Source organism: Periophthalmus magnuspinnatus, chromosome 4 (assembly GCF_009829125.3).
Source record: "Periophthalmus magnuspinnatus isolate fPerMag1 chromosome 4, fPerMag1.2.pri, whole genome shotgun sequence".
Taxonomy (NCBI): Eukaryota; Metazoa; Chordata; class Actinopteri; order Gobiiformes; family Gobiidae; genus Periophthalmus; species Periophthalmus magnuspinnatus.
In genome coordinates, this window is record NC_047129.1 from 17,053,785 (window position 1) to 17,078,547 (window position 24,763).

General features: G+C 44.8%; 1 protein-coding gene across 1 annotated transcript; it reads left to right on the top strand.

Annotated features, from left to right (window-relative positions):
• The first annotated feature begins 7,954 nt into the window (after nucleotides 1–7,954).
• Nucleotides 7,955–24,763, top strand: LOC117394054 (insulin-like growth factor-binding protein 3). Its single transcript, XM_033992069.2, has 4 exons — nucleotides 7,955–8,439; nucleotides 10,703–10,941; nucleotides 12,074–12,193; nucleotides 21,630–24,763. Exons 1-4 carry the CDS (start codon nucleotides 8,076–8,078, stop codon nucleotides 21,753–21,755), a joined length of 849 nt encoding a protein of 282 aa, XP_033847960.1. The 5' UTR covers nucleotides 7,955–8,075; the 3' UTR covers nucleotides 21,756–24,763.

The following is a 24,763-nucleotide window of genomic DNA, read 5'->3' on the forward strand; positions in this document are numbered from 1 at the left end:
TCTCCCTCTGTTGCTGGCCCTCTGTGTCTAACGCACTCTCCCTCTCTCCCTCTGTCTCCAGCCCTCTCTTCCTCTGTCTCTAACCCTCTCTCCTTCTGTCTCTGGCCCCTCTCTCCCACTCTCTCCAGGCCTGTGTGTCCGGCCGACTCGTCCTCTGTCTCCACCCCTCTCTCCCTCTGTCTCCAGCCCTCTTTCCCTTTGTCTCCAGCCCTCTCTCCTTCTGTCTCTACACCTCTCTCCCTCTGTCTCCGGCCCTCTCTCCTTCTGTCTCTACACCTCTCTCCCTCTGCCTCCAGCCCTCTGTGTCCGGCCCACTCTCCCTTTGTCTCTACCCCCCTCTCCCTGTTTCCCTCTGTCTCCACCCCTCTCTCCCTCTGTCTCCAGCCATCTGTGTCCAGCCCATGCTCCCTCTGTCTTTAGCCCTCTCTCCCTGTCTCTGACCCTCTCTCCCTCTGTCTCTGACCCTTTCCCTCTGTCTCCACCCCCTCTCCCTCTGTCTCCAGCCCTCTGTGTCCAGCCCTCTCTCCCTCTGTCTCCAGCCATCTCTCCCTATGTCTCTGACCCTCTCTCCCTCTGTCTCTGACCCTTTCCCTCTGTCTCCACTCCTCTCTCCCTCTGTCTCCAGCCCTCTGTGTCCAGCCCACGCTCCCTCTGTCTTTACCCCTCTGTCTCTGACCTTCTCTCCCTCTGTCTCCAGCCCTCTCTCCCTCTGTCTCTATCCCTCTCTCCCTCTGTCTGCAGCCCTCTCTCCCTCTGTCTCTGACCCTCTCTCCCTCTGTCTCCAACCCTCTCTCCCTCTGTCTCTGACCCTCTCTCCCTCTGTCTCTGACCCTCTCTCCCTCTGTCTCTATCCCTCTCTCCCTCTGTCTCCAGACCTCTCTCCCTCTGTCTCCAGCCCTCTCTCCCTCTGTCTCCAGCCCTCTCTCCCTTTCTCTACACCTCTCTCCCTCTGTCTCCAGCCCTCTCTCCCTCTGTTTCCGGCCCTCTGTGTCCGGTCCACTCTCCCTCTCTCCCTCTGTCTCCGGAGATGACCTCATGTGATTTGCTCGGTGAAGTCTCTACACTCTCCAGGAGACAAGATTAGGCTCCTCTTCATGTCTAACTCTCTTTTGTCTCTTTTTATATCTCGTAATTCCAATCCTGACGGCGTCATTGTTAATCCTGATATTTTTACTCCTTATCTGAACTTTAACACAAACTTTGTCTCTTGTACCTCGGCCTCCAGTGGCACCAACTTGTGATCCTGTTTGGAGTTAAACTAAAGAGTAAGGTTTAAGAGAGTAAGGTTTAAGATCTCAATCCTCTTAGTGGGGACCGTCAAACACTGATCCCACGCAGTGCTGCTCTGTGGCTTTGAGAAAGTGCAAAGGAGTGCTAGCTGTAGCGTTAGCGCCGCAGCACTGGACCAGAGTGGCAAAGGCTGGGTATGTGTGTCAGGACAGGAAGAGGAACCTGATCCTCTTAGTCGCAGGGAATTGGCACACTGTCAGGAAAGTGTCACAGGAGTTGGTCAACCTGAGAGCTGTAGACTGTCTGCTCCTCTGTCTTCTCCTCTACCTGCTCCTGTCTACTCCCCTGTCTGCTCCTCTATCTGCTCCAGTCTGGTCCTCTGTCTGCTCCTCTATCTGCTCCTCTACCTGCTCCTGTCTACTCCCCTGTCTACTCCTCTATCTGCTCCAGCATGGTCCTCTGTCTGCTCCTCTACCTGCTCCTCTATCTCCTCCTCTATCTGCTCCTGTCTACTCCCCTGTCTGCTCCTGTCTGCTCCTCTATCTGCTCCAGTCTGGTCCTCTGTCTGCTCCTCTACCTGCTCCTGTCTACTCCCCTGTCTGCTCCTCTATCTGCTCCAGTCTGCTCCTCTATCTGCTCCTCTACCTGCTCCTGTCTACTCCCCTGTCTGCTCCTCTATCTGCTCCAGCATGGTCCTCTGTTTGCTCCTCTATCTGCTCCTGTCTACTCCCCTGTCTGCTCCTCTATCTGCTCCAGTCTGCTCCTCTGTCTGCTCCTCTATCTGCTCCTCTACCTGCTCCTGTCTACTCCCCTGTCTGCTCCTCTATCTGATCCAGTCTGGTCCTCTGTCTGCTCCTCTACCTGCTCCTGTCTACTCCCCTGTCTGCTCCTCTATCTGCTCCTGTCTACTCCCCTGTCTGCTCCTCTATCTGCTCCAGTCTGGTCCTCTGTCTGCTCCTCTATCTGCTCCTGTCTACTCCCCTGTCTGCTCCTCTATCTGCTCCAGTCTGCTCCTCTGTCTGCTCCTCTGTCTGCTCCTCTATCTGCTCCTCTACCTGCTCCTCTACCTGCTCCTCTATCTGCTCCTCTACCTGCTCCTGTCTACTCCCCTGTCTGCTCCTCTATCTGCTCCAGTCTGGTCCTCTGTCTGCTCCTCTATCTGCTCCAGTCTGGTCCTCTGTCTGCTCCTCTATCTGCTCCTCTACCTGCTCCTGTCTACTCCCCTGTCTGCTCCTCTATCTGCTCCAGTCTGGTCCTCTGTCTGCTCCTCTGTCTGCTCCTCTGTCTGCTCCTCTATCTGCTCCTGTCTACTCCCCTGTCTGCTCCTCTATCTGCTCCAGTCTGGTCCTCTGTCTGCTCCTCTATCTGCTCCTGTCTACTCCCCTGTCTGCTCCTGTCTGCTACTCTATCTGCTCCTCTGTCTACTCCTCTGTCTGCTCCTTGTCTCCTCCTCCATCTGTTCCTCTGTCTCCTACTCTGCCTGCTCCTCTGTCTACTCCTCTGTCTACTTCTGTCTACTCCTCTGTCTACTTCTGTCTACTCCTCTGTCTGCGCGTCTGTTCCTCTGCCTCCTACTCTGTCTGCTCCACTGTCTGCTCCTCTATCTGCTTATCTGTCTGCTCTCCTGTCTGCTTCTGTCTACTCCCCTGTCTGCTCCTCTGACTGCTCCTTTCACTGCTCCTCTATCTGGTTCTCTATCTGCTCCTGTCTACTCCCCTGTCTGCTCCTCTGTCTGCTCTTTTCTCTGCTCCTCCATTTGCTCTTGTCTGGTCCTCTATCTGCTCATGTCTCCTCCTTTGTCTCCTCCTCTGTCTGCTCCTCTATCTGCTCCTCTACCTGCTCCTTTGTGTCTCATGTGGCTGAGTGCACCGTAGCTCCAGGCATTGGTAGAATCTAAGGTGCCACGGTGCCTGTCTGACCAATTAGAGTGTGCCTCTGATGGGTAGGATGGGGGCCTCCTGTGGGCAGCTGCCGGGCATCTCTGGAACTAAGTGCAGCCCAGACAAACGGAGGACTGACCACAAACACATCGTAACACAGCTTCACTCAAACCTCCACCATCTCTGCCCTCGCTGCATCTACACATCCACAGCTCCTCTGCTCCCTCTGCATCTACGCATCTACAGCTCCTCTGCTCCCGGTCCATCTGTGGTCTCGTCTCATCCAAACGTCACAGGCATTTGTCCATGTGGAGTTCATGCATTGATTGAAAGCAGACATGATGGTTAGACTTTGCAGCCTCATTACAAATATCAGTAAAGACGCGAGCTTTTAAAAACAAGTGTGGCATTTAATAGATTGTCATAAAGCTGCAGCATTATCTGTGCAAACAGCAAGGTCCTAAACTGCAGCCATGAAAACACATCATGTTCGGAATTAATGGACCCAGCCTTTACCTCCAGTACATAACCCAGTCATTTTGATTGCCATGTTGCAAATGTGGAAAACCTTTTGAATGGAAAACTCATAAAACCCAAAGAGGAATGTACTGACACAGTTGTACCTGTTTTTATCCATTTGGACTCACTAAACACAGTTGGAAAGGTACAAATCATCAGTAAACTAGTGTATATGAAAGACATTAAGGACACGTGTCAAAAAGCCAGTATATGAAACCATGAGTGAGATGTCTCCACACACAGTGCATAGTTGTTGAGAACAGCAGGCTGTTCTTCATTAACTTGATCTTGAATCCTGAGGCAGGAGGGTTATCTTCACTGTCAGCATTCAGCACAGTTAAGTGATTTTCTTGGACACAGATTTGGCACTTTGGATGATTTACGCCTTTGTCTATAAATCGCGGTCAACATTATTCAAACTAATGACATCTTTATCACTCACTCGATGGGAAAGCAGCGCAAGACTGACATAAAACCAAGACTCAGATTAAAAGTGACAGACTATAGCCCGATGAACTGAGTCTGATATGAAGCAGCCTGTTCTGGGCCTCTTGTTTGGATAGCTAAGATGTTTACAATGTCTGGAATATTTCTTTGTTTTTCTAGATAAGAGTTGTTTAATTTATCATAAATGTGTTGTTTTAAAAGCCTTCCCTGTGTTCCTTGGCAAAACAAAAATAAGCAGTGCTCTATCATCTACAAATAATAGCTAAAACATAACAAGAGACTGTATATATAAAAGAACATAGCTAACGTGCTAGTCGCCACGTTCCAGATAGGAAGTGATCATGAGCTCCATCGGCTCTGGCTCCAATTCACTTTACATTGGAAAATTGTCACCCCTCTCTCTGTAACTGCTACTGTCAGACTCGTCATTTTGATTTTAAAATGTTCGTATTAACATGCTCTAAGTGATTCTGGTGTTGTTATTTCCATATTTTGTCCATGAATCAAGATATGAACATCAATAACAGACCAATCAGGCACCTTCTTTCCCCAAGGTCCCTCCTGCTCACATTAGCAACAGGTTTGATTGACAGCGTTGCTAAGGGCCCACTCCCTGCTAAGCCAGCGGTGAGAGCGGGAAGGGCATTACCTTGAACAGGATCGCTCTGGATTGGCTCTATTGTTGTGCTCGTTGTGCTCGGAATTCCAAAAATGGAATTTGGCTCCAAATTGGCCGCTATAAAGTGTAGCCTCGATGAGCTTCATTTGACTGGAGCCGAACGCTGTGGGTGACGTCACAGTCACTTGGTCCACTTCTTTATACAGTCTATGAACATAACGTACAAAAAAACAGGGAGATTTCATATAACCAGTAGTTAACCAACTTTAACTGAGTCATATGTTCAAATTTGACTGCTTTAAACCATAAACCCTAAATGTGACTAAAACCACAGCTCCCAGCACCATGCCTCTGCTTTACCTCATAATCCTCACACAAAAAACACTCTAATCTTACTTAGCTGTATAAACCTGTAAAAGACACTGTGGATTCATCTTTTACATCTTATAACACTCTACTCTGTGGGAATGTAATGAGGAATGTGGAGCGAGACTCACCAGGAGCCAAAGACTAACAATTCCTCCAGGCTAGGTCAACACACTGATGCACAACAACACTGGGATCAGACAAATCATTTTGGAAGCTTAAGTGACTGAAAGTGACAGAAGAAAGTGTTAAATGTGACAGTAGATTCTGGTGTCTAGTCTAGTCTAGAGTCTGGTGTCTTGGTCTAATCAACCAATCACATGGCAGTTGCTTCAATGCATTTAGGGGTGTGGTCCTGGTCAAGACAATCTCCTGAACTCCAAACTGAATGTCAGAATGGGAAAGAAAGGTGATTTAAGCAATTTTGAGCGTGGCATGGTTGTTGGTGCCAGATGGGCCGGTCTAAGTATTTCACAATCTGCTCAGTTACTGGGATTTTCATGCACAACCATTTCTAGGGTTTACAAAGAATGGTGTGAAAAGGGAAAAACATCCAGTATGCGGCAGTCCTGTGGGCGAAAATGCCTTGTTGATGCTAGAGGTCAGAGGAGAATAGGCCGAGCGATTCAAGCTGATAGAAGAGCAACGTTGACTGAAATAACCACTCGTTACCACCGAGGAATGCAGCAAAGCATTTGTGAAGCCACAACACGCACAACCTTGAGGCGGATGGGCTACAAGAGCAGAAGACCCCACCGGGTACCACTCATCTCCACTACAAATAGGAAAAAGAGGCTACAATTTGCACGAGCTTACCAAAATTGGACAGTTGAAGACTGGAAAAATGTTGCCTGGTCTGATGAGTCTCGATTTCTGTTGAGACATTCAAATGGTAGAGTCAGAATTTGGCGTAAACAGAATGAGAACATGGATCCATCCTTGTCACCACTGTGCAGGCTGGTGGTGGTAGTGTAATGGTGTGGGGGATGTTTTCTTGGCACACTTTAGGTCCCTTAGTGCCAATTGGGCATCATTTAAATGCCACGGGCTACCTGAACCTTGTTTCTGACCATGTCCATCCCTTCATGACCACCATGTGCCCATCCTCTGATGGCTACTTCCAGCAGGATAATGCACCATGTCATAAAGCTCCAATCATTTCAAATTGGTTTCTTGAACATGACAATGAGTTCACTGTACTACAATGGCTCCCACAGTCACCAGATCTCACCCGAGAGAGAGCATCTTTGGGATGTGGTGGAACTGGAGCTTCGTGCCCTGGATGTGCATCCCACAAATCTCCATCAACTGCAAGATGCTCCTATCAATATGGGCCAACATTTCTAAAGAATGCTTTCAGCACTTTGTTGAATCAATGCCACGTAGAATTAAGGCAGTTCTGAAGGTGAAAGGGGGTCAAACACCGTATTAGTATGGTGTTCCTAATAATCCTTCAGGTGAGTGTAGATGTTCCATTGTGTTATTGTGGCAAAGATGAGCCAAATAAATGAATTTGAACTACTAATCGCTGGACTTTGTAAGTTACACATGTGCTTAAAGACTTCTGTACACCTTCAACCTGTAGTGGCTGTTTGCACAGAGCAAATTAGCCTCTACATAGAGTAATGATAAAACATTTTAGAATTATAATATAAGTGTCATATTAGAACTCATCTTGAGAGGATGCAACCAGAATCCTCCCTGAACACTCAGTCTCACACATTCTCTTTCAGTAGTGACTGGAGTAATCACAATTTTAAAGTGGCAAGTTCAACTCCGTCTCATTAGAGCTTTCTGATGCTTAGTCTGAGAATATGGCTTTGATTTGACTGTTACTTTAACCAGCGGCTTCAGATTGAATCAACATAAACTGAGAACAAGCTGTATTCCAGCACCATTGCTCAGGGCCACTTCTGTGTAGAAAGAACTCATCAGCAGACAATAAACAAGCCAAAGGTAAAAGTCTAAATATTATAGAAAACGTGGGGTAAAAAAAGCACGTAATAAGAAGACTAATCTTAGCTGGAGACGGAGCTTGCTATTGGGGAGTTTCCTTCCCTGCTGCTTGTTTTTCATAATGCAGTCTCAACACTTTTTCTGCCTCTGTGGTGGAAATCACACAATGGCCAATACTGATTGCTTTATTTTCTCAGTGTGTGCCCCTGTGTGAGTTTGTTATTGCAGAACATGAGGATATACCAGACAGGGGGATGCTGAGCGAGCACAACCCAACAGTTTCTAATATTCTGAGTCCTGATGGGTGGCACGGGGGGTGGATGGTGGTCCGTGAGGACACGAGCTTGTGAAGCCTGTCGGCTCTGATAGACATGCTGGTACCGTGACACTGCAATAAGTGCAACCTCTGAACCACCACTGTGGCCACACGTGCAGGGATTATATGCAAAGACATTATTGTTTTAGGAGAGGCCACCCTCACACCTGCCCAAAGGCATGTTTTATCAGTAGAGCATGTGGGGGGTACTAGGAATTCACTCACATAGCACTGATGCCAGTGTGGATGTGGCCAGTGGTGTGCAAAGCTCCAGAGCTTTATAAACACTCCACAGTGAAAGAAGGAAAACATTGTAGACAATGCATTTGTAAAACTCATGAACCTGCGTGTTACCAAAGCCAGAGCCAATTTAAAAAGACGCAGAAAAAAAAGAAACACTTTTTTCTCTTTTTGCACACACTTGATTGCAGATTGTGGCTGTGCAAATCCGATGATTTTATTAAAGGTGCAAAATAAAAGCTCTTTGAGTAAAATGTGAAAGGTCGCAGACGTCTGGTCCGCTGCTCTGTTGGTCCCTCATAACGGGGCTCTCCGTTTACATTATTCATACGGAGGAGGGTGTGACTTGCTGGCTCTTTTTTCTGCCTGTATAAAACGAGAAGTTCGTGTAAAAGAAAATACAGATGGAGAAGGCTCACCGGCTCGCTGTGACACAGAGAGTCCCCTTAAGCCCGCGTGACAGCTCTCATACTGTCCCTTTGTGACGAGCTTTATCCACAGAATGCCTGCTCTGTGTTTGCTTTGTCTGGCTGCCGCACTAGCGGCGTTCACGCGCCTCGCCGGTTCCGTGGGTCCGGTGATTCGGTGTGAGCCGTGCGACGCTGCCGCGCTCCTGCAGTGCAAACCTCTGCCTAAAGACTGTGTGGAGCGCGTGAGGGAACCTGGCTGCGGCTGCTGCATGACGTGCGCCCTGGGCGAAGGACAAGCATGTGGAGTGTACACGGCGCGCTGCGGCTCCGGCTTGAGCTGCCAGCACCAACCGGGGGAAAGCAAACCACTGCAGGCTTTACTGGAGGGACGAGGACTGTGCTCCCCGGCCGCCTCCAAAAAACTCAACAGTATTCTCGTCCCGGCGCCAAAGCAAGGTAAGCGCTCCAAAGCCCTTCTATATCAGTCCAGTGTGGTACAGTGTGGTACAGTGTGGTGCACTGACAGCTGCGCCTCAGCCAGACGCACGAGAGGCCAAGGCAAACGCCACATCGTGCAGTAGAAACACACTTTGCACTTTGCTTGGCTTTAAATGAAGATCCATCACATAATTCAAACATGCTTTTTGTCACGTGCTGAGGCAAACATTTTCCTTCCAGTTCAACATTGTTATGGCAATAAAAGATAAAGTACCACCTGTCCAGTAGACTGTGGTGTAAAAAATCAGACCGGGCGCATTTAAGGTCCGAGGAAACATTTGCAGAAACCTCCCATAAAACTGTTCAGGCGATGTCAACATTATGTAGTCTAAGTCCAAACTTTACGCACCAGTATTGGCAAGTGCACGCGCTTCATGGAAGTACCACGAGTGGATCCAAGCGCCACGCGCGAACTAAAAATAAAACAAATATACTGGGATCTATGAAAGTGTGAGAAACATGGCTCTACAGCCTTTCACTGCCACATGTAGTTTACGGTCTGTTGGTGCGACTCTCGCGCATCCTCTTCAAGTTTGGGAAACATGCTACAGTTCATTAGCTGCCTGCGAACACAACAATGTCATGTTTGACCTCAAACTGCAGCCTTACCCTCAGGTGAAGGGCCTGAATCTGCGGGCTGCACAGTGCTGGTGTTGGTTCGTGCAGAGGCGCTGTACACGGCGCTTTGGGTGAATGGGCGCTCTCTGCGCGCCCTCGCGGGGGGCACGGCACACATAGCACCTGTGTGTGAGCACACATCCCTGTGTGTTCAGGCACGACTGACGTCAGACCTCCAGGAGCCTCTCTGTTTTCTTCTTCCTGCTTATTTGGTTTGGCCTCGCGCTCAGTCAGGACTCACATTGTGCTGCTCTAATCCACGAGCCCATTGAGAGGCACAAATGCATGTAGATTATCCTGTTAGTGTTATAATCTGCAGGTACTCATTTAAATATATAGGCTACATTTCATGACCATGTATGTCAGAGACAGGCCCTGGGGCAGACCAAACTGACTGAGGGTGAGGGTTTCAAAGTGGTGCAAACATAATACGCTTCCATTAAGTGGCATTATTTTAGGCGCCTGAAATGAGGCTGCAAACACTTTTAACTGAGGCTGCAATGCACCCTTTTGCACCCCTGTAGACCCGGGCCTGCACAGAGGAAAACAATCTGAATAGCTTGTTTATTTTTACTTATAGGGATTTGAAACACAATCAAATTGAATCTAGAGCACCCCTGCTGGTTGAAGGTTCTAATTGCAGACCAGTGGTTTTCACCGCCATCAGTCCCCAGCTCCAGCACAGCTTCTCCTCCCAGACATTAACAAGCGCTCCTGACCACAGTTTGTGCTATTTACCCATGTACATGATGCAAACAAATTGCGTAATGTGTTTATCTTAAAGGCCTAGACATCCTTAAATGGCTGTGTAAAAGTCAAGATGCATGATAAAATGCACATGAGCAGCAGCGTCTGTTTGGTGATTTTAGGACTGTGGAGGCGCAGCATGTCTCTAATTGATCAGGTGGTCACGCAGCATTGGTGGGCTGCCAGCCTGCCTGCCCACATGTGCTACACCCCTACACACCGCCACAGCCTCCACCACAACCCTAAGACACAAATCTGCTTTGAGTTAACAGTTTAAATCTATGTTTGGGTGTGTGTACCTCTGCATGTGTGTTCCCAGCATTCGCCGTCTGCCCGAGACCTCTTCATGTTTGTGGTCGTGTGGCCAACATGTGCCACATGCATGCCCACTAATTCCCCTCCATATGTGTTTGTGGATGAGGCCTCCTCTGTATACTGCAGTCTATCGTAGATGTTAAACAGACAGCTTGATAATCCATTAGTGGCAAGACTCTGCTTTTCTGTTTGCTGTTTGTCAGATAATAGCCTCAGCAGTGTCCTTAAAAACCTTGTTTACCCGAGATTGCTGCTTGAGTCTATCTTTTGGTCTACTGCATACTGTGGAAATTTGTGGATTTGAAATTGTCATGTTTCTGTTTATGACTTGGTTTCATCTGCGGTTCCAACAAAAAGCTCAGAAGGCAAAATCCAAACTAGGCCTATATTTTGTGAGCTTTAAACATATCAATCATTTGGCCATCACTGTTTACCACGCCGGTATACTGGAAGTCAGATGCATCACATGATCTGAATGTAAAGAAGATATAGGACAAAATATCACTTATAAAAACAATAAGACATTTTGATTTACTTACAGAGAGCATTGGAAATCAAATTGAAGACTCAGCCAATGCCACTGCCTCCATGACGGTGCTGCCTGGTTTAGTGAAGGGTGGCCACAGCCGGGTAGCAGCAGACACCAGACCTTCAGTGCACAAGCTGTTCCAAAAAGACCTGAACAAGAAGACCCAAAGCTACAAGGTGGAGTCTGTGTCCGGAGGAGCCAATATGGACATGCACAACTTCTCCCTGGAGAACAAGAGGGAGACTGAGTATGTAAGTCACAGAACTGCTGCTTAAAACATATTTATGTTTTTAGACTAGAGCCAAAGGGAACGGTTTGAAGATCACACTATTGGTACTACCTGTTGAGATGCAGTCTCGTGTCTGCAAAACAAATTAAAAGAAATATGGAAGCCTTATTTCAAATATCGCCACCTGCTGGATTGGCAGAATTAGCTGATTTCTAACAACATCCAACTTGGCTAACATCACTATTTTGAAATTAACATGCACTTTATATCTTTCAAAATGGTACTTTTAGGAAAACCGTGCCCATTAGCACTTATTTGGCAACTTAATAAGACAATATAAATTTATGTGGTAAGATAAAGAAATAGCCAAAGTTAGCTGCATTAAGTAGTCTTCAGTTTTAATGTGAAATGTGTTTTGGAATGAATTCTTATATTCTTTCATATGGTTGTATTTGTGAGACAGACTTTACACGCCAACAAAATTCCTTTAATTTAGGCTACAACATGTCATGGAAACAAACATCGTCCTTACCTTGGTTCAAACTTCCCTACACCAAGCACAGTTTGGGAGGTCTAACAAACATTTTGTGTGCATTTATTTACGTATGCCACCTTTGAAGTAAATGTTGTCATCTCTGGCTCATGTGCACACGCTACACATGGAGCAGCTCAGCACGCCAGAGCTGTTTGTGAAGCACTTTGTGGCCTGCTAAAGCGCTTCACAGGCCTAAATCAAAATCACTTTTAATTATACACTTTATTCCAGAAATTACAGCTATTTTCCAAAAGTTATCATGTCATTTTGGAAGTCATACACATGTTTTTGTTTTTTGTGCCAAGACCATAGCCATTTACATTTAATTATGTTTTACACACTCCCGATCCTCTGAATGCATCACTCATTCACATTATATTAAGACAAACAACATTCACATTAACTATCAGACTTTTTTTACTTTTAACTTTATGTTCCCCTCGAGCAGTTTAGACACTCCTGTCTGTATATGGAGTGTACACAGTCTGTATGTGGAGTGTACACTGTCTGTATGTGGAGTGTACACTGTATGTGGAGTGTACACTGTATTTGGAGCGTACACTGTCTGTATGTGGAGTGTACTGTTTGTATGTGGAGTGTAATAGTGTTGTGTTTACAGGGGCCTTGCCGGCGAGAGATGGAGAGCATCCTGAACAGCCTTAAAATCAGCAACGTTCTAATCCCAGGAGGCTTCCGCATCCCCAACTGTGACAGAAAAGGCTTCTACAAGAAAAAACAGGTGAATGACCCTCTCTTTCCTATATATATATGTCCCTATAACCCTTTATGGTTTGGAACAGTAAAAAGAGTGATGGAAAGTAACTTTATAAACACTCATGTTACTGTTATAGTGTATAAGTGAGTATAAGACATAAGTGATTATAATTCTCACCATGTAACTGTAATCAGCTACATTTAAAAGCATAGGCATTAGGTTACAGTGTACAGCTCCAAGTCCCAACCTCACCGCTGTCTCTCCTTTCTACTACACATACACACATACACCTCATTGCTTGCTCTTACAGGCCAACGTCAAATAGGCTTGAATTTTAAACAACATAATTCAGCTTTAAACTGTTCATTTCATTAATTTTCACAGAAGACTGTTTTAAGATGTGACTGAAATTGCATGAAAAAGTAACTAAGACTCATAGACTGTAAACATAAACGGACATAGCTTACCGGCTAGTGGCTGCATTCCAAGGAGGTTAGCACGGGCATGCTTCCGACTCCATCAACTCTGCCTTCAATTTACTTTCTATTCAAAAACCATTGCCTCGTCTTTGTAGCTGCTGTCAGGCTCATCATTTTGGTCTTAAAACATTTGTACTAACCAGCTCTACATGATCCTGGTGTTTTTATTTAGCTGTTCTCTCAGTAAATCGAGATATAAACATTAATAACAGACCAATCAGGCGCCTGCTTGCCCTGAGGTCGCTCCTGCTAGCATTAGCAACACTGTCAGTTTAACCCTGTTGCTAAGCTCCTGCTCCATGCTAATCCAGCGATGCGGATGGGAAGAGGCTTTACCTTTACCATCAACAGCCTCGCTCTGGATTGGTTCTTTGGTTTCTATAATACTCCTGGTCGGAATTCCAAATATGGGGCTCGACTCTAAATTGGCCCCTATAACTGTTAGCCTTGATGAGCTTCATTTGAGTGGAGCCGAACGCTATGGTTGATGTCACACTGACTTAATCCACTTCTTTATACAGTTTATGCCAGGACTTTTAAACATAAATTATGCTTTTACAAATGCAGTACAAATTTGGCAACACTGCTTGTACCTGTAATTGCGTACAAATTCTTAGTTCTCTTTCCACCGCTGGACATAAGTGACACCTGAAGTTATGCTAATAGACCCTCCGCATGCCTGAACACCTCCTCAGAACCTCAGACACATCCCACCCACCCACACAATACACGCTCGCCTCCTGCATAGGTTGCCTTGACAGCCACATCAACACTATATTATCAGAAAGTCTAATAAGCATGTATGTAAGTATGGCTCCGGTAAGTGCACGGCAGCCAGCTGACTCATGCTCAGAGGAAGTGGAGTGGGTCAGGTGTGTTTGTGGGCTCGTGTGGGGGGCAGGGAGGTAAGAATGTGGTCTGCGAGTGTGTGTGGCACTGCTGCGGACGGCATCAGGGTGCTGGTTTGATGACGGTAGTTTCGGCGAGGCTCTAGGTGTGGGGAGCTGTTGGTGAGGGAAAAAAAACAAATACTGTCACTGGTTTAGTTTTTCTTGTCCGCGGTGCAGACGAGGGCCACCCATAACTTGCTCATTTGTAAGATGGATAGAGCAGGGAAATGGAACTTAGACCTGTTCAAGTGTGGAATGTGAGGAGGTACAATAGAGAAAGTGTTTAGTGGAGAGATGTGGAACTGCAAGTGCAAAGTTTACTTCACATTTATTCCTCTTTTATAAAGCTAGCATAGTAAAATCAATACTAGAAAACCCAAGTGATAAGAATAAAATGAGAATGTTGGTGTCTCTAAATTGCCTCCATGAAGATAAAGATAAAGCCAAACTGTGGAACATTCAGGGCAAAACGATAACATTTCTAGACATAACAAAGAGGTGGCATACCTACCACCAAAAGTTACATAGTACGCCCATAGTAGTCCCAGTAACATCCCAATTTTGGCAGAGTAAAATCAATCCATACTAGAAAACCCAAGTAATAAAAATGAGCTTCTAGTTTATGTAGAGTCAGTTCCACTAGAATGTAGGCACGGGACGATATTGAAATTTTGTGTGATGATTATGATGCCCAAAATAATTACGATTAACAATTATATCACGATAATGATCAAAGTTGTTATGATATGAATAATTATAACTTTAACAGAGAATATTCTGGATAAGCAGAGCTGTCAACTAAAATTTGGAGGCCTGGGGCAGTAAGCCACACATGGTTCCCCATAATACAAATTAATAGCAAGAGGGTCCAATTCGGGGCCCCCTAAGACCCTGGGGCCATCCCTACTAGAATGTTGGTACTTTTTCTGTTTTATTTTAGCCTTAAGATGTAAAAGTATCGGTATGAAATATTCCAAAATAAAGAGAGAAGCATGTGACAAATCATTTTTCATTTGATTTATTCTACCCAATGTGTTGTGGAATTAACTGTCCAGTCCAGTCTGCCTATGTCTCCATTGTAGGGAGTATTATACCTCCCATGATGCAGGCTAAGACAACAAGGACTGAATTGGCAGTGAGAGCCCTCAGTATAACACGAGGGCTGTCTCTGTTTTAACCCCACAGGGCTATCCAGTTATCACCAATTATCAAATATTTTTGCATTAAAATGTGCTAAGAAGTTTTGGTTGTGGCTCAAGTTTTGCACAAAAAGTAAATGGACCATAAAATGTATCAATGCAGTTTTATTTTGTTGTTATTTTGAACAAATGTAGTTAATGGCTTTCACATAAACGAGCCAGACTTTTAACAATTACAATTTAAAACAAAACAAGAACAAGACGGTTTTTTTCCCTCCGAGTCTGAACTTTAAATGCTTTTACTGGCAGAGTATTGGCTGTACACATCTCAATTAAAAAGACCTCAGAGATGACTGAATTTGAATTAAAAATGTATGAATTGCACAAGCCAAGGTTACACCACAAGTTTGTTTTATAGACAAAATACATAGACATCGATGTAGTAATTTTGTACATTTTCCAAACATCTATATCACCATCATCTCATAGACACTTTATGGCTCACCCACTTCCCATTCTTCAGCATTGTGTTGAGTGTAAAGACAACGATCGTTATCATTATCCCGTTTCTGGAAGTCAGGAGTCTTACAATAGCCCCCCATTCTGAGAAACACATGAGTCACTGGAGTCTGCAGCAGGAATGGCATGAGTCACAAAGCCTCTGGAGCGATGTGCAGCTCACGCGTTCTCAGAAGAGTCTTAGGGTGCATTCACACTTGTCCTGTTTGAGCCCAGTTCAGTCCTGATTTAGACTTGGTTTGGTGCCTTTCCAGTCCTGGTTTAGACCCGGGCTAGTCCAGGATTAAGTTTCAAGTAGAGCTGTGCAAGAAGTGTTAAAAGCCATACTAGTCAAATGTTTTAGTCTCGCAGGAAGGCTATAGGTAACTTTGTGTTTTCCATTTACATGTCTGCTGTTTTATATCACATGTCTGTTGTTTGATCATCCTTACCTGTACTCAAATGCTAATGTAAAGGTGTTACGTCTCTGAGCAAAGAAGGCCAAATGTCCAGCCAGACTGACCTAAATCTAAATTGTACTTGGGAAAGGTCATGGATCTCAGACAGTATATAAGTGTATTTAAGTTACCCCGTTGCTCTGGGCCCACTGCTCGCAGAAACTCTGTCTGTCAGTAGCGGGACTGTTTACTACTACTACTATTACCTTCTTACATCTGCACTGATAAACAAAGACAGTCTTTTTGTATGTTCTGGTATTACTTTACAGATAATATCCACCACAGCAATTAGTCATATTTGAATCAAGATTGACAAGGTTGAAATAGCCATTTGTAATTGTCACTCCAGAGGTCAGAAGAAGCATGTGGTTTGGGGAAGAGTTGAGCCTTTTTTGCGTACAAAATGCCACTGATTAAAAGCTAGAAAAATGCCTTGAAATAGTAAAGCATAATCAGTCAATACAAGAAAAAAATCCACATTAAACCAGCCTGTAATCAAATGTTATCTCCAAAAACAGTTAGCTCCTCCCTTCACATAGCTATAAGGCAGTGTCCAGCAGTAATCTGACCGGAACTGAAGAAACGGCTTGGACGAGTAGCCAAACGTCTTCACTCGTCTTCACACACACTTTTTGTCTAGTTACAGACTTAAATTTGTCTTTTTCTATGCATTCCTCCTGTCGGCTTCACGTATCTGACCTGTAACTTGACCTGGTGTTTCAAGATTGTCTCAGTGAAGATAAATGTAATGCTGTACAGTGGAACTTCAGGCAAAGCAATAACATTTCAAGACATAACAAGGAGCTGGCGTACCATCCACCAAAAGTTACATACTGGTTGTACGCCTTTACGTCCCAATTTTGTGACTGCAACTACAGTATGAACCCATCCCCATTTGTTTTATTAAGACGACTTTGGACCGGAAAAGTTTTATGTTTTAATTGTGCACAAAGCCGGGTGCCAATGCCGCCCTCGTCCTCGGGTGGGGGTGTGTGGATGTGGGGGTGTGGTGTAGGACCCATCCGAGGGGATAGGCCTTCACGGTGTGTTGTAGAGATTTATGACCGGAAACCGTGCGAAGAAGAGACCGTGTGAACCGTCCAGTCTGACAATGCTTTGAAAAGAAGTGAACAGGGAGGAGGAGGGGAGGAGAAGACAAGGAAGTACTAGCGTATCTTTAAAGTGCTCCAGTGCAACAGTACCAAGTAATTGCATAGTTTTTTTCCTGGTAAGCAGTGCCAGCAAGTAATTGTTACCTAATAGTTGTTATGTTATTTCAAGTAACAACAGGAAACAGGTCACCTCAATGGAAAACTTGAGTGGATTAAGTTTCTGCACCTTTGTCGTAAAAAACAAAAGCTAAACAATGATGTCATGTCAGAAGAATTATTTGAGGAATAATCACGGTCCTACGGAAAAGTTAATGACACAGGTGGCAACAGGATCAGCTTTGTCATTGGGCAACGGCGTGTCAAGTGATATCAACTGGAATATCACACATTCATTTCATCTGTGTTTATTTTCTGCAGGGAGAAAAACTAGAACAAGAAATGCAGAACGATACAAACGAAAACAAAAAAATTATATAGGTCTATTTAAAACATTAAAAACAGGAGCAGGTGTGAGTATAAATAAGTAAATATTGCTTACAAGTGCTGGGTTTCAGACGTCATCACAACATTCTATTCACCTTGTTCCGGACGGTGCGGTGGGCGCCGAGATCGTCTTTCGGGTTGTATTATTTTGCACGGGGCTACCGATCTTAACAGCAAATAAGTTCTAGACGGACTACGGAGCTGTTACACAAACCAAACGGCAAAACTTTTCCCAGATTCTCAATTGAAACAAATGGGATTTAATAGAGATGGGGATAGGTAAATTAATCTTGCTCAAATGCAGACTTTTGTTGTAATTTGGTGAGTTCTTGGATCTAATCTGGGATAGAAATGATCAAGTACAACATTTGTGCATTTACCTTTTGGATATTTCATGGTTAAGTACAATATAATCAATAGGGAAATCTGTGTCTTGCCCCATGTCTGGGAATCTCTCGAATCCGAAAATCACCAATAGTTTGTTGGTGCTGTGCTATACATGAGTTGGGCACTTCGTAGCACTAGCCAGAAATGGTTTCGTAGCTTCACTGAGGGAGATTGAGTGGGTTAGGCCTGAGCAGCTTTGTAACTAAGACGAAGAAGTGACTGTGGTCAGACTATAATGAATAGCAATGCTGACAAGTTTTCACAGCCGAGAGTGACCACATAAACATCTGAAAATTCTGTCGAGTCAGCCGCAAACAAACCTCTTATCGAACAGTTTATCTTTGTCCATACTTTGCGGGAACAGTTGCAACGTTTTTCAAACCACCGACAGATAAATGCTGCTACTATTATAATCCTTTAACGAGTCAAACTATGCGGCAGCTGTCTCCTGGAGCTTTCAAGGGAACTATAAAGGCGTGGAACATGTGTGTGCCACTATACAGAAGTTAGGCCCTCAGACACTCAAACACATCGATACAAACTTAAGCACGTGTACGCTGCTATATCATAGGCTCTCAGACACTCACACACATCAATACAAACCTAAACATGTGTACGTCGCTATACCATAGGCCCTCAAACACTCACACACTCAGAGTCAGATACAAACCTAAACATGTGTATAGTACTTAGGCACTCCGAGTCACGTGCAAACATAAACATGTGTATACCACTCTACAGTAGTTAGGCCCTGAGAGTCACATACAAACCTAAACATGTGTAGAACTGAACTTTATTCATTACGTGTGTGCAGGTTTGAGTGTTGGTAACACGAGTCTATTTTTAGCGTCTGTTATATGAATTGGCTCAGTATCCCAGAGCAGGCTGACCCACTCATTACACTCTCTCCCTTATTCCTCATGTCACCCGCCATCACTGCCCCCTTTGTGCCCGGCTACAGTCCTGCGCGCCTTTGTTTTCCATGCGCTGCGTTGTTCTTCCTGCCCTTCCTCCCACCTGGCTTTTCCTCCTGTGTTTGGCCGGGTCTGGCCCCACAGAGCCTTGTGAAAAGGACGGCAGTGTGTCTGTGTGTATTTGTGTGTGAGAGGAAGAGGGTTAAGGATGTGAGCCAGGTGCCTGAGAACTCTAATCCGTCCTCCTTCCCTCGGAGCTGCCAGTGCCAGGCTCATAAGGACTGACTTATTGAGCCCGACTCTCACAGATCTGTGGAAACGTACACACTCACCACAATGGCTTTATAATAACTGGCCAACCTTCGAGGACCCAGACAGCTATTTTCTCTCTGTCTCTTTTCCTCACTGGATTTCTAATCCACTGCCATGCCTCTCGCTGGAGCTCCTTTTTAATTTGCCTGTTGCGTAACATGTTAGGTATCATTTCACATGTCCTAGCAATGAGAGGAACTCGATATACCTTAAGATCTCAAAAAGAGCAGGACCGATCGACACATTTGAGTTTATACATGACCAATGAAATCTAAGTGCGTCTTCTCTGCACGTGAGCTTGGTGCCTCCTCACTGGGTTTTCTTATAGTTTACAAAAAACTGAGATAAACCAATGCCATGTCAGTTACAGTTGTGTATACAGCACAAACTTCTTAAGGACTGGTGTGTGCCCAGAGCAGTCTCGTTCTAATGTCCAGGTGTTGCTGCTGTTACTTCTAAAGTTTGCCTATACAAGAGCATGCATTCATGGGCACAACACATGTATACACGTCATAAAGCGGGCATTATGAAGCTGCGCTGTGCATCAAGTGATGAAATGAAACTAGTTACAGTTTGTTGTTATAGTTTTCTACTTCCATCCAAAAGACAGTACGTGTACATTCTATCTATCACACTTTCGCAGTCCTTCCTTTACTGAACCTGGACTATAAATGCTGCTGTTCCTTTAAATGGACACTGGTGTCTGTGGAATGAAGTTCAGAAAGTTGTTGGGACTTAAGCAAAGTGACAGCCACAGCCTGGCCTTTGTTCCACATAATGTGTATAGATAGAAGCGGTAAAGAAAGGATAGCTTGAGATGACTGCTAATAGTTCACAGATGAAAGAGAGACTGAGCGGAAATTCAAAGGTAGCCAAGCAACAGGGGGAATGCACACATGCACATTTTGCTCTTCCTCTCCCTTCCGCCGTTCCTTTGGCTTTTCAGCCCATACAAGCACACAGCGACACACACACACGCACACACACATACACATACAGAACTCTATCATCATTAACCAGAGCAGGAACACAATGTTAAGCTCCTCTCCCCAGTGCTGTCCGCTGGGTCAGGGCGAAAATAGAAGTTGGCCACAAACTATGGCTCCGCGAGGGGGAAGGAGAGAAGCAGGGAGGACAAAAAAGAGGAAGGAGAAAAAGTTCCAAAAGAATCCCTTGATGATGTTAAGTATGTGAGAACAAGGCGTGCTCCGATGCCCCCAGACTGCTGCAGTAGTTGTTGGCAAGGTATTTTAATAGGCCTGTTTCTCTATAAAGCAGCCTTTGATCACGCTCTCAGGCTGCACGTGGAAGCCGACTGGACCAGAGCAGACACCTGGACACACTCTGAAGCCGGTCTGTCTGTCTCTCACCAAGACAATTTGTGAGCTCCCTGACCTCTTTCTAAAATGGACTCACTCTTTATATTCTCTTCTTTTAAATAAATTAAATATCCCTTTTCCGAAAAAAACTAACAAACCTAGAACAATATAGAAACAAACCTATACCAAAATGGATTTAAACGTAAACAGGGCCATCCCACTCTCACGAATACCTTCCCTAATATCTCACGCTTTTTATATTCTAATTTTCTTATTATTTCCTGTAAGGCATAATCAAATATACTGTTCATAGTTTAACCCAGTCCATGTGTAATAAAGGGTGTAGGTGAAGGTGGGAATAGTGGCAGACGTGTGACTTTACAGAGCAGGTATTCACATTACCGACCAGCAGAGGTGGCTGTGTTGGCAGTCGGTTGATGGCGCAGGTGCAGGGTCAGAGTTCACTTGGCTCTGATCGAGGAGGGTTAAACTATGGACAGTTCTGCATCGTTATAGAATGTGCTGGACACAATGTGAAGCACCTGTCTATTTAAGAAACTGAACTCTCCAAACATGTTTGTCCCTTTTGCTTTATTGGTGTTTTGACTGGCTTTTACGTGCCGTGTGTTGGACTGCAGCCAAACTGAGACGCTCCTGAGGTTGTACTAGTACAACATTTCTAGTTTTCTTTTTGAATATATTAGACCCAGATGAGTACTTTTTACATTTTGAAAATGTTAATATCGGCGACCAGCGTCTTGGTGGTTCTGGCTGTTCCGAGTTAGTGTTATGAGCTAGCATTAGCCTTTGTTTCATATACCCTAAATGAGCTCATAAAGTTGCCACTTTACAAAGGCTGTTCCCCTGGTGAGACGCTGAATGTGAGTGCAGAGTGTGTGTGAGCAGGTGGGGGTATACATATACTGTACACATATGGAACATACGACTCCTGTTTGTGTGTGGCAACATGTTTGCTGAAGTGTGTTTATGTACACGTATGTGCACACTCACATGCACACTCATGTGCACGCTCACATGCACGCTCACATGTACTACAGGCCCATAATCAGCTCCAGATGATTTGGTGTGTCTGCCAGTTTCCCAGAATAGAAGCACTGGTTTCCCTGCAGCCCTGCGACTGGCCTTGGCAAATATTTTAGCAACTCTATGTTTACCTTCACACTCACTCAGTGCCTCATTCCATGTCACTACTCAGAAAACAATCAAATATACCTTTATCCTACATTAAATGCAATTCCAGGCAATGAGTGTGTGTGGAAACTGGGTCACACCAGTGGATGCAGACGCTAGAGTCACAGATGGTGAAAGGTCTTGCCTATGGGCACAAGGACAGAATGATTTCCAGTTGTAATGTTTGAAACATCATCTACTTCACATTTAGGTCAAATGTCAGTTTGGTTCAGAAGTACAAGCTGCAGAATATTACTGACACTTGTCTTCTTTCATAGTGCCGTCCATCCAAAGGACGGAGGAGGGGCTACTGCTGGTGTGTGGACAAATATGGACAGCCACTTCCTGGTTTTGACCGAAGAGAGAGAGGAGAGACGCAGTGCTACACCCTGGAGAGCAAATGAGAGCCCCACACAAAGACGGAGAGGATCAGAGGATCAGAGGAGGCTGGGACAGTGGAAGAACCAAGAGCCTTCTTTGCTCTTGCACTTAGATTTCTGTCAAACATTTGAAGGAGCTCTGGACCTTTCAGGTCCCATTTCTGTTGGCGAGGGAGGGAAGGGGAGAGGGCTGGTCACGCCACCAGTCTGTCACAGCTATCTGCCCTGTGCTTAGGGAGCGCTATCTTTTAATAATAAACACATTTAAATGGAATAAGCTGAAGCCGAGAGAAGCAGGAGAGTCCTATTATCATCTGCACTATTCTTTTAAGAGGAAAGAGGGACTTTTTCCACTCACTTTAAAGAGGACATTTTGGAGACTGTAACCCAAAAATCCACACTTCACTGTGTCTGCATGTCTGTACAACTGTGTGTGTGTTTGTGTAAATACTAATTGTCCTTAAGCTCAGTTCAGACTTGTTAGACTGCCCTTCCATAGTTTACAATGCAGAAAAACCTTTGTGGCTCAGGGTCGGATCTGAAGTGAAGGATTATGGGAGCACAGCATTGACTTCAGTGTGTTCCTGTCAAGGATGTGGGAGTCTCTACAGGAGGAAGTTAGCCTGCTGTTACTGTTACAGTGCCTTACAGTGTATTTTTCTACTCAACCCTTTGTATAGGACAGATTAAGGGAATACTCCAGTTACCTTCAGCCTGATAACATTCTGTGCATGTTTGAAAACAGCGGCTCTGATTGTAAAGTGCAGCAGAAACTTGAATTCCAAGTGTTAGCGTAGCACATAGCATGATGTCCCAGCGATGGCAGCTCTATAGTGAAAAGCCTCTTTGACTATCACAAACCAATGCACTTAAACAGCCCCAAAGTGATGTTTTGTCTTGAGGGTTTAGACACAACTCGCCATGTTATATATAAAGGTCACGATCGGTGTGGAGCAGTTCACGAGTCTCTAGAGCTGTGTTTGAGGGCAGTACCAGTCCTCTGGCAGCTCAGGCCTGACATGCGGGCAGCAGAGAGACTGTGCGACAGAGCTTTCTGTTGACTTTTGAGTGTTTTTGTGGGTCCCCATGGGAAGACTTTATAACTCATGTGAATCCAAGTTTTCCACAGCAAATGAGCAAGAGTGCATTAAGTCATTAAGTGTTCAAAGTCTGCACCACTCAAAAACAACTTGTTTTCTCACTGCTTTCACTGCACAGAATGAAGTCTGTCCAAAGCCTGACACTGTCAACACATTTTCATAGATGTCAAATGGCTGATTAAAAGGGGACGTTTCTCTCATTTTGCCCTAAATCATTTTAAAGTGCATCAGGACCGGGAATACTCAACTCATTTCGAAGAACTGCTGGTCTAATATGGACATTTTAATAGTGCACCATGAAAACAACATAAATAGTATATGTTTTACAGTGAATTCAAACAAACATGTGATTTATGGATTTCATTTGGATGAGCTGATTAATTTTACAGACAGCCTCCTTTTCTACAGCTGTAGATTTAAAGTGCCACATTATGTCTCTTGGGTGGAGTATTCCTTTAATATGTCCCAGTTTGCCCCACATCTGTGTGTTTAGCCTGTCTCTGGTCTCCTCGTTCCCTCATCCCCTGTCCCCTTCTTTCCTCGTCCCCTGTCCCCTTGTGTGTGTGTGTTTGCGTGTGCTTGTGTGTGTATGTGTCTGTATGTGTGTCTGTGTGTGGGGGGGTCATTCTAACGCTCAAGTCCAAAATGTGCTGGATCTCAGTGCCTACTTCTCCTCCGTCCCTTCTTTCTGCTTTGCCTCCCTCCCCCGTCCCCCTCTGTGTCTCACACCTTTGTCCCTGTCTTGCTGCTGCCCCCTGTCTCACCTCCCTCGTCCATGTTGTGCTCCTGTCTTGCTCCTGTCTTCCTCTTGTCCTCTTCTCCTCTTCTCAGTGGTGCGTCCTGGTGTTTGCCTTTGTCTCTGCACAGGTGCCAGCTGCCCCTAAGCTTCCAGCTCAAGCACAAGCACTTAAAGCACTTTAGCTGCGTGGTCCTTGGTCAGTACATGCAGTTAAAGACAACTGGACCTATCCTTTCTCAGAGCTGACGGTCCTGTTAGAACAGGAGCCTGAAGGACAAACACAGCTACACCAGGACAGATAGTGAACAGCCCTCCTTTCAATGCAACTCCTTTCATTGTTGTTTTTATGTCTTTGAATGATGCTTGTATGCATAGATGCCAACAAGTCTCCACAAGGTGGACACTGCACCAAATATGCATTGACACAAATAAAAGGGTCTAAGGGGGAGCTCCTCCCTGCCCAGTGCACTCCCAATCCTGTGGACAGACTTGAACAGGGCCGAGTGCTGCCCAGTAGCTTGGTGCATACATTTGGCTGTATGCTTCCATTGTTATTCACCATTAACTCCAGCGTTTTGGTGCTATATTCCATCTGCTCAAAGACTTGATGTACAGGGAGGATCAAAACTCGTGTAAGCTATTCCCTTCCTTACAGTTGTAAGAGTGTCTTTTTAAATATATTAATATTATTATTTCTTGGCCAGCTATGTGTCTGACGAGACGTCATGTACAGTACTTAAAATGAAATATTTATCTAAGAAGATTTATAAGCTGATTCAAACTTGGTTTTCTTAAATGAACAGTTCATCAGTTGCACAGTGTATTGTGGGATTATAATCACTAATGAATGTTTTATTCTTAAACCTTGTTTTCTGTCATATTCTGAGTCTGTGGCAGACACACGGCCTCTGCAGTCTCTCCATGTTCTCCCAGACATCCAGCCTTTGTCTCACACTCACTTTATTCATTTTGGTACAATGTTCTGCTGGTGACATTATGAATCTCTCTGTTCACGGGTAAATCTTTTTGTTCTTTATTTTTTGTCTTTTATCCTAAAAAAAAATCTGATTTAAGCTTTTCACAGTAAACTAGAGATCGCAGCGATTTTCTCTGAAACAAAATAACTATGATTCAAAGTATCATTTGTATTTAATGTTCTTTTTATAAAAATAAAAAGTGAATCGTACACATGG

Bases quoted from the DNA above. Each gene is read 5' to 3' on its own strand.
- LOC117394054 (XM_033992069.2), top strand. From the start codon at position 8,076: ATGCCTGCTCTGTGTTTGCTTTGTCTGGCTGCCGCACTAGCGGCGTTC. The intron at 8,440-10,702 runs GTAAGCGCTCCA...ATTTACTTACAG, and splicing joins CGTCCCGGCGCCAAAGCAAG to AGAGCATTGGAAATCAAATT. The intron at 12,194-21,629 runs GTGAATGACCCT...CTTCTTTCATAG, and splicing joins GCTTCTACAAGAAAAAACAG to TGCCGTCCATCCAAAGGACG.